Raw genomic sequence first — 17,500 nt, 5'->3', positions numbered from 1 at the left:
TGTTGTCTGTGAGCAGATAGTTCCTATTATATCAATTCTCATCTAGATCTGTCTCAAACTATGCTGTGTTGGGTCCTTAAATTTGAGGGAATTGAGTCTTGAAAGTCCTTGAAAGGTGCTTGAATGTGATGTTTCAGAAGGGGTGGGAACCCTGTGTGTAGGTATAGGAAGTGTGTGTCTGACTGAGATACAGCTGAGCTTCGACGGATAAACGATTGAATTCCTGCTGCGATCGACCAAGTTATTTGGCTTCTTAATGAAACATTTTTCTCTCGAAAAACTGAACGCTGAATGTGATACGACATTACTCATTGATTCATCCAACTGTAATTCATCCCACATCACCTACAGTCAGTTATTACACTAAGTCATTAGCTTAGCCACCAGTCATCCCTCAAACACGGAGGGTCAGAAGACAATGTCAAACCCCCCTATCCGGAGAAGATAGAGAGAACTTTCCGGATATTTACAGAGCTGGTTTGTTTGCGGCAAAAACACCGGGACCTGAGGACCAGAGAACAGGAGAGGACGGAGGCTGTGAGGAGTGTGTGTAGTGTGTTGGAGTGTGTGTAACGCAGCTACAATAACACAGCTGGGGACGATGGCTGCTGCGTTATGCCGTAAAAATGCATCCTTACTGTTTCCTGAGGGGGAAAAAAAGAAAGAGGGAGGGAGTTTTGATAAACCTCGGTAAACAAGAGAAGCCAAGTCCTGGAGTTGTCTCTGTGTGTGTCCTCTGGTGTGTGTGTGTCCTGGGGTGTGTGTGTGTGTGTGTGTGTGTCCCGGGGTGTGTGTGTGTCCTGGTGTGTGTGTGTGTTCTGGGGTGTGTGTGTCCTCTGGGGTGTGTGTGTGTTCTGGGGTGTGTATGTGTGTGTGTGTGTGTGTGTGTGTGTGTGTGTGTGTGTGTCCTGGTGTGTGTGTGTCCTGGTGTGTGTGTGTGTGTGTGTGTAGCTTGTCAGAAGGCCGTACAGGCGTGTCTCGTTCCTGGGGTCTGGTTCTGTCCACTTGTCCTGTCAGCCGGTCCTTATATCTTCTATCTTCTATACGGGACAGAACATAATGAGAGGCACATCAGAGCCAAGACGTGATGAACATTAGATTTATATATTTATATACTGCTCCATGTTGAAGGTTCCAACATATTAACAGTTTCAATGCCCCAAAATGATCATTAGAAAATAAAAAAGAAATTGACTGATATAAAAAAAAAAAAAAAAAAGTTTTCACTTTGTCATTCTGGGGTATTATGTGTGGATTGATGGCAAATTATTTTTTATTTCATCCATTTAAAATTGAGTCTATAACACAACAAAAAGAGAGAAATATATTACAAAAAGAGAGAAATATTATAATATTAATATTATAATATTTTTTAAAAGGTAAAAAATAAAATAAAAAGTATAAAAAAGGTAGAAAACTGTATGTCCTGTCGTCCATCCAGGCTCTCGCTGGAAGTCCATGACCAACCAGGAGAAGCAGCCGTTCTACGAGGAGCAGGCCCGCCTGAGTAAGATCCACCTGGAGAAGTACCCCAACTACAAGTACAAGCCCCGGCCCAAGAGGACCTGCATCATCGACGGCAAGAAGCTGCGGATCGGAGAGTACAAGCAGATGATGCGCTCACGAAGGCAAGAGATGAGGCAGTTCTTCAGCGTCGGGTAAGAGAGAGACGCGCATACTGTACACACTAAAGAACCTTCTAGACTGGAGATAGGACACTAAAGAACCTTCTAGACTGGAGATAGGACACTAAAGAACCTTCTAGACTGGAGATAATAATAATAATAATTCATTGTATGTATAAAGCGCTTTTCCGGGGCTCAAAAACGCTGACAATATGGGAAAAAACTGAAAACACAGAAACATAGAACACAGAGTCAACGAACAGGCACAGGGAACAATTAACACAGCAATGTCCAGGGGGGGAGGGGGAGGGGGGGGGGGGGGTGGCAGGGTTAGGGGAGATGGTTAGGGGTAGAGGAGGTTGTATGCGTGGGAGAACAGGTAGGTTTTGAGGCGGGATTTAAAAGTGGAGAGTGAGGGTGAGTCTCTGAGTGGCTGAGGGAGAGAGTTCCAGAGGCAGGATTGGATTGGTTAGGATAGGATTGGTTCATAAACAAGCACATTCAATACTAACTTTTTAGGCATAGTTCACCCCAAAAAAGTCTGTCTTTGATTTTGCAGTGAACTATCCCTTTAATTGTTCATTGAAAGCAACCGGTCGGTAAATCATTTGATGACCTTATGTGATATCACAATATCATAACCAACGCCCTGCCAACATTCAAACAGGCCCTCAAAACCCACCTCTTCAAGCTGGCCTTCACCAGTTAACCCTCTCCCCCTCCCCTTCCCATGTGTCCCCAGCACTACCTTCATTAGGCCCCTATACTTTCTTCTATTCACCTTTTGTTTCTTTTTATTATTACTACTCGACCTTTTCAGTTTGTAAAGCGTCTTTGAGTGTAACCCTAACCCTAATGTATTATTATTATTTTCTTCTTCTTCTTCTTCTTCTTCGTCTTCGTCTTCGTCTTCGTCTTCGTCTTCGTCTTCGTCTTCTTCTTCTTCTTCTTCTTCTTCTTCTTCTTCTTCTTCTTCTTCTTCTTCTTCTTCTTCTTATTATTATTATTATTATAATTCTAAATATTTTTGGGTGAGAAATTGTGCCACAAACCCGAAGGTAGTGTCAAAAAAGGGAATCCACACATGTATTTGAATTATATACTTATTATTTATTATAGTAAAGAAACAAAATAAACTAAAGGACATATGTATGTATGAATATAAATTTAAATTGAAAACCTACTGCACCAAGTATTCTCTCTGACAATCTCCACCAACTTTTACCGAATTTTCTCACCAATTGTTGCGACCAGCCTGATGAACATAAACTAGTTTAACAACACGTCTCTCTATCATGACTTTTTCTAATCCTCTCGTTTCCAAACGGCAAACGGCAACGACGACGTTCAACAAAACACATCTCTGTGGTGTCGCCTTAATAGAAAGCAGCCCTTGACGTGTTTAAAGGCCTCACAGTGGCCCGCCTTTAAATGGGTTTACCAGCGGCGCACACGCGCTTTGAATGGGAGCGATTTTTAATAGTTGTCATTTATTAAATTAGGAACAATGGCGGGCGCTTGCGGGCAGGGGAGAAATTGGACACAGACGTTATGTAGCAGGATATGAAACGTAAGCAGATGTTTGACAGAGAGAGAGAGAGAGAGAGAGAGAGAGAGAGAGAGAGAGAGGGAGGGGGGAGAGAGAGAGAGAGAGAGAGAGAGAGGGAGGGGGGGGGGGAGAGAGAGAGAGAGAGAGAAGGAGAGAGGGAGGGAGGGGGAGGGAGGGGGGGGGAGGGAGGGGGAGGGAGGGGGGGGAGAGAGAGAGAGACAGAGAGACAGAGACAGAGAGAGGGAGACAGAGAGAGAGAGGGATGGAGACAGCAGGAGAGAGAGAGACAGAGAGAGAGAGAGAGAGAGAGAGAGAGAGAGAGAGAGAGAGGGAGAGAGACAGAGAGACAGAGAGAGAGAGAGAGAGGGAGAGAGAGAGGGAGACAGAGAGAGTCCGATTCACCACGGCTGCAGTTTCAATCAAACCCGTGAGGAGAGCAAGTAGTCCAGGGAGAATAATAATAATGATAATTCATTACATTTATATAGCGCTTTTTCGAGGCTCAAAGACGCTGACAATATAGGAGATACGGAAAACACAAAAACAACAAGCAACATGGACACATGGAACACAGAGTCAGCGAACGGGGAGGGGGTGGTAGGGACAGGGGAGGTGGTTAGGGGTAGGGGAGGCTGTATGCATATCAGGGGGGTGGCAGGGTTAGGGGAGATGGGTAGGGGTAGGGGAGGCTGTATGCATATCAGGGGGGTGGCAGGGTTAGGGGAGATGGGTAGGGGTAGGGGAGGCTGTATGCATATCAGGGGGCTGGCAGGGTTAGGGGAGATGGGTAGGGGTAGGGGAGGTAACCAACTTCTACGTACCAACGCACCCGTATAATGAAAAAACCCTAAAACGGGGGTCGTTTTTTAAAGCAGTAGTTTAATGTGAAAATGGATCTGTCAGGTCAGAAGAAGTAGTTGGGCTGTAATTGTTTTCGAGGGGGGGTGGGGAGGTGGGGGGGTTTGTGGAGGGGCTGTTAGGTGAGGAAACTGACAGTAATTTCGGGGGGGTTAATGTGCTTCGTTTGAGCAGCCGGAGGGCTCGCTTGAGTGATATGTGTTTACCTCCCCTCCCTTCCCCGTCCGTGTGTGAAGAGGTTGTTCAGCTGAGGCTGACAGGACTACTGACAGACAGGACTACAGACAGGACTACTGTGTGTTGGCAGCAGCGTCTGTGTTAAGGCATGCCCGGAGATGGGAGCGAACGTTTAACGGGGGCTGCCTGCCGTTAAACGTGTTATAAGTAGCTGGGGAATTAGAACAACTGCTCTACGCAGCAGGGAGGGAGTCATGAAACTGTCTCTCTAACAAACCCTCTCTCTCTCTCTCTCTGTCTCTGTCTCTCTCTGTCTCTGTCTCTCTCTCTCTCTCTCTCTCTCTCTCTCTCTGTCTCTCTCTGTCTCTCTCTGTCTCTGTCTCTGTCTCTCTCTCTGTCTCTCTGTCTCTCTCTCTCATGTTCGTTCTCTTTCTCTCTCTGTCTTTTTTTCTTTGTCTCCTCCCCATTCTCTCTGTCCTTTTCCATACCTATCGCTCTCCTTTTCTCCCTATCTCCCTTTCTTTCTCTCTCTCTCTCTCTCTCTCTCTCTCTCTCTCTCTCTCTCTCTCTCTTCTTCTCTTTCACTCTCTCAATCTCTCTCTCTTTCTTTTTCTCTCTCTCTCTCTTTTTCTCTCTCTCTTTTTCTCTCTCTCTTTCTCCTCTTCCTTCTCTCCCTCCCAGGCCCCAGCCTCAGATCCCCATCATGGGCGGAGGCGTCAACAACAACAACAACAACAACAACGTCGGCGGCGGCGGCGTGGGCGGGCTCTACCCGGGCGTCGGCGCCATCACCATGGCGACCTTGGCCACGCCCTCGCCCCGCATGACGTCGGCGGACTGCTCCAGCGCGTCGGCCAGCCCCGAGCCGCCCGCCGTCATCCCGGTCATCCAGAGCACCTTCGCCATCAGCAAGCCCGCCAGGGCGGTCGCCCCGGGCAACACAGAGACGGAGATGGACATGATGTACGAGGACGAGTTCGAGGACGAGGCCAAGTCAGACTACAGCAGCGGGTCCCACGAGACCACCAGGGAGACGGTCGGCGCCAACTGAGCTAACGGCTAACGCTCGGTTTTAAAAACAAACAAAACACAAACTTTTTTTTTTTTTAAGTGAAGATAATTAATGACAAAGAGACTGAGTTGTTGTCTACTCAGAACGAACACATTTTCGACGACAAAGTACGACAGGGACTGAAGCATGCTTCCCCCAACTGGCGACGAGGATGGGAATTGGATACGTTGGTCAGCCAGCGAACCTGCAGACTTGAGGATCGTCGCTCGGATCTCGGATTGATATCGAGCCGAACCGGGACGAGACACGGACTGAGCATGCTCGGTGTCTCACAGATCACAGGCAGACACAGTGAGATCTCGTTGCTCAAAAACCGCGAGACTCGCGAAAACCGAGAGACTGGTTGGTTACTGAGCGCGCGTATGAACGCGTATTAAACGATCCTAGACAGAGCGAGCGTCGTGACGACCGTCTGACTAAACGAACGCCTCGCGGCGAATCTGACAATCTGACACGGACAGGAGCGAGGAAGAGTCAGGCGGAGAGGAAGATGAGACGATGAGTATGAGAACAAACAAAATGAGCATTTGAACCCATTTTTTTTTTTCTGTGTGTTGGTTTTTATTTTGAGGCATCAGGAATCGGTCTTCTTCAAGAGCTTAAATGGTCTTAAATGTTTCTTTTTAATGTGATGAAGTTTTTATTATTATTATAATTAATTATTAATTTACTTTTTTGAGGGTTTTTTCTTTTTTCTTTTTTCTTTTTCTCGACGGACATTTTTTCGTTTTTTTGACAGGTTACTTTACTGCCTGTAAAAACGTTGGACTGTCAGGACTTGAAATGTTAAATTTAATATAAATCCTAAAGCTCTCGTAGTCTTAAGTTTTTTTTTCGTTTTTTTTTTTTGAGTACAGTAGATCTAAACCTTTTTCTTTGGACAAAATGCTTACGATATGTTACATTACTGTTTATGATGGGGTGTTTCCCTGCTCAGGTATGCTGTGCCAGCTTGTGAATGTTGTTTTTGATTTCATATGAGAGAGTGGTTAGAATCTGTTCAGACTGACAATGAAACATTGGGAAGCAAATCCCATTATTATTATTATTATTATTATTATTATTATTATTATTATTATTATTTCCAATATATTGTACAGTTTTACTTAAAAATGTGCCAAACCTACATTCACATCCATCTGAAATATAACAGTCTTAATTTTTCAACGCTGCAAAAAAGTCTTATACGATCAGTCTTTATACGCTATCTGATGTGTCCATGTAAGGAGACTGCTGGCTCCCCCAAACACAGGAAGAGACCAGGTAGAGACCAGGTAGAGAACAGGTAGAGACCAGGTAGAGAACAGGTAGAGACCAGGTAGAGAACAGGTAGAGAACAGGGAGGAGGGGAGAGAGGTCAGAGAGAGTAGCACCCCATCACATTTTCAGACCCCAGGAAGACTAGCTAATGTCATGGCATTTGCTAATGGGGATCCTAATAAACAAACAAACAAACAAACAGTACTCACCATCACATACTCACCCCATCACATACTCACTACGTATAAGTCTTATACGATCAGTCTTTATACGCTATCTGATGTGTCCATGTAAGGAGACTGCTGGCTCCCCCATACTCACTACATCACAGTATCACCCCATCACAGTGCTAACCCCATCACAGTGCTAGCTCCATCACAGTGCTAGCTCTATCACAGTACTCACCCCATCACATTTTCGGACCCCAGGAAGACTAGCTAATGTCATGGCTTTTGCTAATAAACAAACAAACAAACAGTACTCATCACCCCATCACAGTGCTTCATCAGAGTCTGATTTAGTTATCTCTGGCGCCCCCTCTGGTCAGGAGTGAGAGGAGAGGATAGAGGAGATAGAGGATAGCCCTCAGGGTCTAACCCTTCTCTTTGCTTTCCTTTTAGCAGTGTACATGTTAGGCTAATTTTTACCCATTATGCATTGGGGCCAAAATGATCAAATCAGTTGGTTTGGTTGGTGCACTGTGCTGACCAACTGGAGTGGCTGTAACATCTCTCTCTGCATATCTCAAGGTTGTGTTAGAGGTCGGTTGTGAAATATAGACCCTGGAAATGCTAATATTGACACATAATAATAGACACAATAAGTCTTAAAGCTGAACCTTTGGATCGAGCTCTGGTGAGTCAGGAGTGAAACAGAGTAGACATGGTCGGTCAGTGGTGATAGGGCCTCTTTAGATTGGAACTTTCTTCCATTTAGGTTTCGTGTGCCGTATTGTACCTAGGTACGAAAGTCAAACAATTAATACGTTTACAATTTTATATCACTCGGCAGCATATTAAAATGACAAACCAATTATTTTATTTTTTTGTAAAACTGGTACTTGGCAAAAAATAAAAAAAACGATGGTCAATATTACCTCTAGAATATCGAGAAAAAAAAAGTATTTTTTTTGTCTGCGGTGCATGTATACTTTAAAACTGATATTTTAGGTAAATCATAAACATCACTTTCTTTGTAAAGTCATACCCATAACTTATAAGAGTTTCATCCACCCATCCATAAGAGTCCTATCTTCCATATTCACCCACCCATAAGAGTCCTATTTTCCATATTCACCCACCCATAAGAGTCTTATTTTCATCCATCCATCCATCGTCTCACATCAGATAACACCACCCATCAGAAGACAGTAACACCCATCTCCATTTTGAAAACATATTTCCATTTTTAACACCTAACATTTTAGGTGGGTTTGGGTTACTTTGTTTCGCTGGTTGATTTTGTCTTTGATTTCGTATCTCTTCATGACCATTTTGAACGGTATTTTTGCAGGTTGGTAAAAAAAAAAAAAAGATATTTTTGTTGGGGGCTGGAGTTGTTGTATTTTTTTGCTTTGCATCACAGAAAAAAGGAGAGCTGTTGTTGGCCTCTTGCATAGACTTTGTTTAAAGTGTTATACAGCACACACCATAGGCACTGGATATGAATGCTATTTTTTTTTTTTCAATACTGACTAATGTGAAGCATTACAACTAGATAAGGCAGACAACAGTCACCAGTTTGGACTCGTGTGAGGAGGAGATCTCACATCTGGCCGGTTTGAGTACATTTCCAGTTTAGTTTCATTTTAGTTATTTATGCAGAACTATTTGTTTTTCGCTCCAGTGCTGCCTGAATGGGTCATGGACATTGGAACGTTGACTTAAGTTGAAAGGTCACTCAGAGATGCCGGTCAGCGGTGACCTGACAGAAGCAGACTCCATTTTTCCTGAGTAGTATTGTATTTTGAAATTCAATTGTGCGTTTTAACATTTCGTTGTATTTATTAGCCAGTGTTGGCTCTAAAGAGTGGTCAAAGTGACGACTTGGTGAGAAAGACAATCAGAGAAAAATAAAGACTGAAATTTCCTTACATGTTTTCATCATTTCATTATTGACTTACCAATAAAACACAACGTGTTGTCACTTTTACAGGGTTCCCACACCTTCTGAAACAACATCAAATTGAAGCACTTTTCAAGGACTTTCAAGACTCAATTCCCTCAAATTCAAGGACCCAACACGGCATAGAGACAGATCTAGATGAGAATGTATATAATAGGAACTCTCCGCTTGAACACTAGATGAGATGGTCTCTTGCCTTCTCTACCACAGCACAGCAAAACAATATATTGTGAAATATGTGTAAAGTTACTGTGTTAAGTTAAGCAATGTGACTTGATCTACTAGAATTACGTAAAAACATTTTTGAATATATATATTATTATTTTTTTGAGAGAGAGAGAGAGAGAGAGAGAGAGAGAGAGAGAGAGAGAGAGAGAGAGAGAGAGAGAGAGAGAGAGAGGGGAATTCAAACACTTTCAATGACCCATGTCTATTTTCAAAAACTTTTAAAGCCTTGATTTTCTTTTTCTCAAATTCACAAACTTTCAAGGATTTCAAGGACCCGTGGGAGCCCTGCTTTCCTTCATATACAGTACGAGTGACTGTGAGACGACAGTTCCAACCTCCTGATCAGTTGCGGATGTTAAGCTGCCCTACAGACCCAGAGTCCTTGTTGTTCTGTCATTGACATGTCAGATATCGTAGCCAAAGCTGACATTATTACCAGGGTTTAAAATGAAGACGTTTGTCCACTCAGTGTAGCTGTTCCCCAGTATTAGTATGTTTTCCAACGCTAGTTTCATCAGGAGTATAATAAAGTAGTAGCATTTTCCCCTTTCTGTTCCTAATAGTTTGGGAAGACAATTAAATGTGGTCTACTGTTCCATTCTTCCATCGTGAGTTCTTCTTGCTCGTGTGTGGGGTGTGTGTGTGTGTGTGTCTCTCTGTGTATGTGTGTGTCTCTCTCTGTGTATGTGTGTGTGTGTATATGTGTGTGTGTGTGTGTGTGTGTGTGTGTGTGTGTGATGTAACGCCACACATTCTCCCTGTGCTGCGGTGGTGTATGCGCGGCGCCGGTGCATCGCTGGTTCCAGTCCCAGCCCTGCAGCAGAGACGGAAAACCTCCCTAACCCCCCCTCCCCATCTGCAGCCTCCCCAACCCAGCAGCCGCACCGTAAATCTGCTGTGTTCCCCCTGACTGCAGCGTCACTGTGGAGGGGCGCCGGGACGCTGTCACACTCCTGTGTGTGTCTGTGTGTGTGTGTGTGTGGGGGGGGGGGGGCGGTTGTGTGTGTGTGTGTGTGTGTGTGTGTGTGTGTGTGTGTGTGTGTGTGTGTGTGTGTGTGTGTGTGTGTGTGTGTGTGTGTGTGTGTGTGTGTGGAGGGGGGGAGTGTGTGTGTGTGTGTGTGTGTGTGTGTGTGTGTGTGTGTGTGTGTGGAGGGGGGGAGTGTGTGTGTGTGTGTGTGTGTGTGTGTGTGTGTGTGTGTGTGTGTGTGTGTGTGTGTGTGTGTGTGGAGGGGGGGAGTGTGTGTGTGTGTGGAGGGGGGGGTTGTGTGTGTGTGTGTGTGTGTGTGTGTGTGTGACTCCCGGGAGACAAGCGAGCGTGCTTGAAATCATACTTGAGCCTCCGCCATCTTAATCTCATTAAATAAAGTCATAATAATTTATTATATTTCCTCTTTTCCTTTTTTATTTCTCACAGGCAGTAACGGTTTTGCAGTTTGCCAGATGAACACGACCAGGATCATTTGTATACAGTATAAAGTGTGCTTTCTGTGTGTGTGCACGTGCGTGCGTGCGCGTGTACATACTGTTATGAGTGTGTTTTACTGGTGTGTTCCACGTACGTAGTAATGATTACTGTGCTGTTAAGTGCACTGTTTGGATTCGCCTGTCTCAGTGTTAGCACAAAGTCGCGGGTGTTTGGACGGCGGATAATTAGTATTAATGCATCGCTCTGCTCTGCGTGGACGAGGGCGTCTCGCACGCCGGCTGCTGTCCAGGTTTAGGGGGTGTGGCTGGGCTGAGGATGTCCAGAGAGCCAGAGGCTGATCCATGTTTACATTGACATTTTACATGTTTGGCATTTAGCAGACAATACATTTGACTAAGCAGGTGAATCATCAATCCACCAGTCGTAGCAGGAAGAGTAATCTAGCTCAGGCCCGGGGCCTTTGGCAGTCTCTGTGATAGAAGGAAAACTCTACTGCTATCTCCTTCTTCTAAACCTAGATTTTTTTTATTTTTATATAGACACTGGAGAAACAGAGAAACAGTACAAGGGGGCAATAGAAGTTTTTAGGGGACACAGTAAAGGGGAAAAGCGGGTGTCTTCAGGAGACGCAGTGCTGGGGGGCAGTAGATGTCTCAGGAGGAGCAGTGCTGGGGGGGGCAGTAGATGTCTCAGGAGACACAGTGCTGGGGGGCAGTAGATGTCTCAGGAGGAGCAGTGCTGGGGGGTAGTAGATGTCTCAGGAGACACTGTGCTGGGGGGTAGTAGATGTCTCAGGAGGAGCAGTGCTGGGGGGTAGTAGATGTCTAAGGAGACACTGTGCTGGGGGGTAGTAGATGTCTCAGGAGACACTGTGCTGGGGGGTAGTAGATGTCTCAGGAGACACAGTGCTGGGGGGGTAGTAGGTGTCTCAGGAGACACAGTGCTGGAGGGTAGTAGATGTCTCAGGAGACACAGTGCTGGGGGGGGTAGTAGATGTCTCAGGAGACACAGTGCTGGGGGGTAGTAGATGTCTCAGGAGACACAGTGCTGGGGGGTAGTAGATGTCTCAGGAGACGCAGTGCTGGGGGGTAGTAGGTGTCTCAGGAGACACAGTGCTGGGGGGTAGTAGATGTCTCAGGAGACACAGTGCTGGGGGGTAGTAGATGTCTCAGGAGACACAGTGCTGGGGGGGTAGTAGATGTCTCAGGAGACACAGTGCTGGGGGGTAGTAGGTGTCTCAGGAGACGCAGTGCTGGGGGGTAGTAGGTGTCTCAGGAGACACAGTGCTGGGGGGTAGTAGGTGTCTCAGGAGACACAGTGCTGGGGGGTAGTAGATGTCTCAGGAGACACAGTGCTGGGGGGTAGTAGGTGTCTCAGGAGACGCAGTGCTGGGGGGTAGTAGGTGTCTCAGGAGACACAGTGCTGGGGGGTAGTAGGTGTCTCAGGAGACGCAGTGCTGGGGGGTAGTAGATGTCTCAGGAGACACAGTGCTGGGGGGTAGTAGATGTCTCAGGAGACACAGTGCTGGGGGGTAGTAGATGTCTCAGGAGACACAGTGCTGGGGGGTAGTAGATGTCTCAGGAGACACAGTGCTGGGGGGTAGTAGGTGTCTTAGGAGACACAGTGCTGGGCGGTAGTAGATGTCTCAGGAGACACAGTGCTGGGGGGTAGTAGATGTCTCAGGAGACGCAGTGCTGGGGGGTAGTTGGTGTCTCAGGAGGAGCTGACAACTCTTGTTGGTTTGATTTTCATTTTAATATGCACCACTACTGAAAGAGCAGTTCAGGCACTTTTAACACTACAACAGTAGTGTCTTTTTTACCTACTAAAAGCCGCCTTGTGCCTCCTGGTGCATCACCTGACACATGCACACCTGCTACCTTTATCACAAATAATGCCCCTATACTATGTTGTTGTTTTTTCACTTTTTATTTCACAATATTTTTCCTTAGTATGATACTAATAATATCATACTATACTATATCATACTATAATACTAAGGAAAACAATTATGAAGTAAAAAAATAAATAAAATAAAAACATAGTATAGTATGATATATTATATATTTTTTTCAGTTTATTATTATTTTCCTTGGTATGATAATAATATATCATACTATACTATGTTATTTTTTATTTTTTTGTGACGCTTACTATATATCATACAAAGGAAAACAATAATAAAGTGAAGAAAAAAAAACTAGGATATAAAGGGAAACCCAGGATATATAGATAAACCCAGGATATATAGATAAACCTAGGATATAAAGAGAAACCCAGGATATAAAGAGAAACCTAGGATATAAAGAGAAACCTAGGATATATAGATAAACCCAGGATATAAAGAGAAACCTAGGATATAAAGAGAAACCTAGGATATATAGAGAAACCTAGGATATAAAGAGAAACCCAGGATATAAAGAGAAACCTAGGATATAAAGAGAAACCTAGGATATATAGATAAACCCAGGATATAAAGAGAAACCTAGGATATATAGAGAAACCTAGGATATAAAGAGAAACCTAGGATAGAGAAAGGTCCTGGATGACAGTTGGTAGTGCATGGTCCTCCTTAGCAACCCTTAGAGTCCTTAGCAACGCTGAGGGACCTTAGCAACGCCTAGGTGTCCTGTTGATATTGTTGTACACCTGTTGTCTGTTACTTGTTTTTATTTTCACTTGTTTGCCTATTTTAACATTTTAACTGCTGTGACTTTCACTCTTTTATTATGTTTTATTATGTTTCTTCTTTATTATGTTCTCTATATGTAAAGCACTTTGTGACCCTTGGTCTGGGAAAGGTGCTGTACAAATACATTTTACTTACTTACTTACTTACTTACTTACTAGCAATGCTTAGAGTCCATAGCAACGCTTAGAGTCCTTAGCAATGCTTAGAGTCCTTAGCAACACTGGGTGAGGGTTTGAGTCCCGCTGGGACCCCACAGACACGTAATGCAGTGTTGCCAGATGGGTTGGTTTCCAGCCCAATTGGGCTAGTTTAGGTTGCATTGTGCTGGTAAAATTGTGCTTGGGCTGGTGGACAGAATTTTTAAATATGTATTATGATATATCATATGCTATAATATTTTGGGCTGTTTTTTTTTATCAATTTGGGTGGATTTTGAGACCAATCTGGCAACACTGCACGTATGCTCTCACTGTACTGGACATCTACCTGTAAACTTACTTTTATCCAGCTAAGCAAGTTTCAGTTACTAGTGTGAAGTAGAGATAGAAGACAGTGTATGCACTCATAAAAACGTTTCCAGGTAAAAGATGGCAACATTTCTAATGTCAAGAATGTTATTAAGCACCAGAACTTACATCTCAGAGACATGGCGCCTTCTGTCGTAGATATAGCTAAAATACTACATGTTCCTAATCTATTCAACACAATCTGACTAACAACCCTAGTCTAAAGAAATGAACCGTATCAAAAGCAGGAGTTGCGTGTGTAAAAGGTTTACTCTGTCTATTCCAGTGTGAAAGAGTGACACACTATTAAATTGATGTTAATTACACAGGCTTTGAGTTGACCTTTCTTCTCTCATGGTTATGGCGGGACCGTAGCATAATAACACGCTCCTCTCTTGGGCCATATCTCCTTACAAAAGCCTCTCCTTAACACAGGCCCACAAGGCACAATTTACTTTTTATTTTAAAAACCCATGTTAAATGTTACAGAACAAAAAAAAAAAATGTTCCCGGCCTCACCAATTTTGCTTTTAGATCAAGGGAATTATAAATCATTATTACAAAGGCAAGACTCTTCAAAGATGCTGGTAGAGGCTCTCTCTCTTCCCGATGATGCATCAAAGACAGCCCTGTATCTGATGAAGAAGGCAGCGCTGGTCATTACAACAAGGAGGCTTGGTCATGCTAGCGCGCGCTAACTCGCTAATGTGCTCCTGTAACTGCTAGCCAATGGTGTCTCATTAGGATACCTTTGTCGAAGCTGGAGGGTGAGGTACCATCGGCAATCATTAGCTCAATTAGACGAAGGGAGGGGGTGACATGTAGGTCAGAGGACAGTTTTGATGGCAGTTGAACTGGTTGTCGTATGACTGTGTAACTGTACGATAGGCCACGTGAGTGAGATCATCCAGGTTGAATTTCATAAGGTCCACGACACTAATGTAACTCTGCTGTAACAAATGAAAATTAAATATCAAAATACCCATGATTCCCATGTTCTACCCTTGTATCCCATAATAACCAGACTTTAAGTACTGTCAGACCAAGCGCACCATGGTTAGACCATCAGTTAGTAGTCATACCTATCAGTAGGCATGCATCCACTGCGTCATTAACAAAGCATGCGCTACCTAATGGGTCTGATACACAGACCTACATGAAGGGTTTATGGATAACTCTATACAGTTAATGTACATTTTACATAAACATTTGACCTTATTAACACATAGAGAATTTGACATTAGTAATAACAACCTGTCCAGTAGATAATGTTTCTCTGCAATGTAATCATTTGTTGATGGCGAGTTGCTGGAGGTCCCTAGGACCAGACTAAAAACCAGAGGGGATAGAGCCTTAGTAAAGGCTGCCCCTAGGCTCTGGAATAGCCTCCCCCTCCACATCAGGAGACATCTTCTCCCTGGCCTTTGACCTGAGGTGAGCCTGCCCCAGTGCTCCCAGTGAGCGGGCCGGCACCTTGCATGGTAGCTTGCCGCCATTGATGTGTGAATGTGTGTGTGAATGGGTGAATGAGAGGCCGTTGTTTAGGGGGAAAGGCAACTACTGAAATGTATCATTCACAGATTATATCAATCACTGATCAATAAAGTACCATGGGGATTTGAACATCAACAAGACAGCAGGCCTGAAGCTGTGCACCCTAGCAGTGAATAACCTGTTGTAAAAGCACACAATTGTACAACTGTTTATGTAGCTAACTTTGAAGCTAACTTTGTTCCAATTTAGTTGACTTAATAGAATTGAATTTAAGAGAAGTCTGGTAGGACACATTATAATTATAATTCCAAAGATCAGCCTTGAACACCAAATAAAGGACCACCTTTATCACCTTATATCTGAATAAAATAAATAACGACGGAAAAAAGAAAAAAAAACACTGCTGTTGAGAGTCGAGCTTTAGAGATGACCCGATGTCAATGTCTCCAAAACACTGTACAGAAGTCCGTTCATAAGACAGTTCTTATAATTCAATTAAAAAACGGAAGATAAAGAGATCTACAGTACTTTCATCATGAAAATGGTCAATGGGACAAAAGGCACATTTTCCCTGTACGAATCCTAGTCCTTGGTCTCTTTAACACTGTCAGTCCTCTAATTAAATATAATATGTTCAACGAACAATGTCCCTTTGAGAGCTTGTCGGATTGTTTGGCTCAAAGACACCCCCGCAGCCTTGGTCTGTAGCTGTGTGCAGCTTCAGTTCTGAGGGTGTGAAGCATCGCATTGTTGCAGTCGACCCGACGTGACCTGTGGTTATTGCAATTACTCAAAGGCAAGAGTTATATTCATATATTATTAGATATTTTAATGTTATTTTTCAGCGTGTTGAAAGGTCATTGTTAGCATCCTTCAATTGATAAAGTTTCATTCTACAACAGCATGTTTGGATACTGGATTCTGATTGGCTAGCACCAGTGTTAAATATCCCAACAACCCACAGTTCAGAGCACATTTCCAGTATCAATGCGCCTCCCAATCAGTCTGATTAAGAACACCTGTGCTGACCCACAATGCAATGGTTGATCTGGTTTATGGGACTATATTCTGTGGCGGAAGGATATATGTATTCTGAAAGGATTAATGATTGTAAATACATGAATTTAATGTTACAACTGTGTCTTTATTTTTGATATTCTGTGGTGGCTGTTGTAGAAAAGCAATTGACCATTGGAGGGCGGGGGGGTTGTGGACTCATTTACCACTGTACAGGGTTTTCCTACTCGGCTTCGCCTCGTGCCACAACCCTGTACCAGTGGTAAATGAGTCCACAACCCCCTTCCTCTCATGGTCAATTGCTTCTGTAGCTAACTTACAGTCCACATCAACAAACATGGAGCTCTCAATGTCACCAAGAAACATTAGAAACAACCTGAAGCAAACAATACAGTAGTCTGTCTTTGCCATAAACATTCTTCAGACGAATGATCAACTTCTGAGCATAAATATATCTCAGATATGGCTAGATAGTGACCAGATACTATAGAGACACATACCGTATTGTTGTCATATAGTTTTACATTTCACTATAAATTGTGCAGTAATTCCAGGCAAATACTGATGATTTAAAAAAAAAAATCTACTGACATCCTGGTCAAGTTAGGAGTTTACCCTGCCCATGAAGATGTGTCTGGGAGGTCAAAACTGTGGCAAAACCTTGTCATGTATGCCCAGCGTGAGTGCAACATACGTTGGAAGAGTTGTACATAGAAATGAGGAAAGTTTATGGATGTCTACACGAAAGTGTATGAGGTCATTTTCCTGACATGAAAGTTGAACGCACACAACACTTTATACAACATGGCAACTGTACACAAAATGAACTTCATCTCGGAAGCCATCACTCTTTTAACTTCAGGGAAACACTCGATAGACTTATAGCAGTGTGTGTGTGTGTGTGTGTGTGTGTGTGTGTGTGTGTGTGTGTGCGTGACACATCTTGTCCCAGTTTTTTCGGAACACTCGCGCAAACTAATTTTCACTTCTGCAAAGTTGCCCCTGTGCAAATACTACCATCTGTTTCACGTTAAGGGCTTTAGATTTAGAAAAGCTTTCAAGCAGTCCACTAAACAGTAATGTGACTTTTTTTTTTTTAGGCCTCCCCTCCTCCCCTCCCCAATGCCGGTGCTCCTCAGTGTCACGTCTTGAAGGAAGGGGGGGGGGTGAGATGGCATGGTTTGAATTAAGACCGCCGTTCTGTTGAAGTGACCGTCAGCGTTGCGGTCCGCTGATTTAGTCAGCCAGCCCTCAGCACGCCTCTCATTACCGTGCGACTCTGAGAATGTATTATGGGATGTGTTATGGGTTACCAAGTGGCCTCCCCTCAGCCCTCTCCGTGGCCTGGTTCGTTCGCTGTCGTGACGACGGTTTGCTTTGGAAGAGACACTCCCCTCTCTTTCTCTTTCTTTCTTTTTTCTGAAATCCTTCTTGGCTCCGATGTCTCAGTCTGACGTGTTGGTTTAGAGTGC

The 17,500-nt window shown here is 44.0% G+C and overlaps 2 protein-coding genes across 2 annotated transcripts in view; one reads left to right on the top strand and one right to left on the bottom strand.

Annotated features, from left to right (window-relative positions):
* Positions 1 to 5,260, top strand: part of sox6 (SRY-box transcription factor 6) — a gene marked incomplete at both ends in the record, with an annotated part of 21,917 nt that extends 16,657 nt beyond the window's left edge. The window contains 2 exons of the mRNA XM_080539079.1: positions 1,442 to 1,658; positions 4,891 to 5,260. Of these exons, the coding sequence (XP_080395205.1) occupies positions 1,442 to 1,658; positions 4,891 to 5,260 (587 nt within the window). The remainder of the gene's footprint in view (positions 1 to 1,441; positions 1,659 to 4,890) is intronic.
* A 10,775-nt stretch (positions 5,261 to 16,035) lies between these two features.
* LOC308164992 (ethanolamine kinase 2) overlaps positions 16,036 to 17,500 on the bottom strand; it is a 43,809-nt gene continuing 42,344 nt past the window's right edge. Inside the window, 1 exon segment of the mRNA XM_080539080.1 lies at positions 16,036 to 17,500. This exon segment is cut by the window's right edge and continues 1,639 nt beyond it. The gene's annotated coding sequence lies outside the window, so the exon portion shown is untranslated.

This window comes from Nansenia antarctica, assembly GCF_963989245.1.
Source record: "Nansenia antarctica genome assembly, chromosome: 9".
NCBI lineage: Eukaryota > Metazoa > Chordata > Actinopteri > Argentiniformes > Microstomatidae > Nansenia > Nansenia antarctica.
Note: the sequence above shows the minus strand (reverse complement) of the source record. Positions and strands in the feature narration are given on the sequence as shown.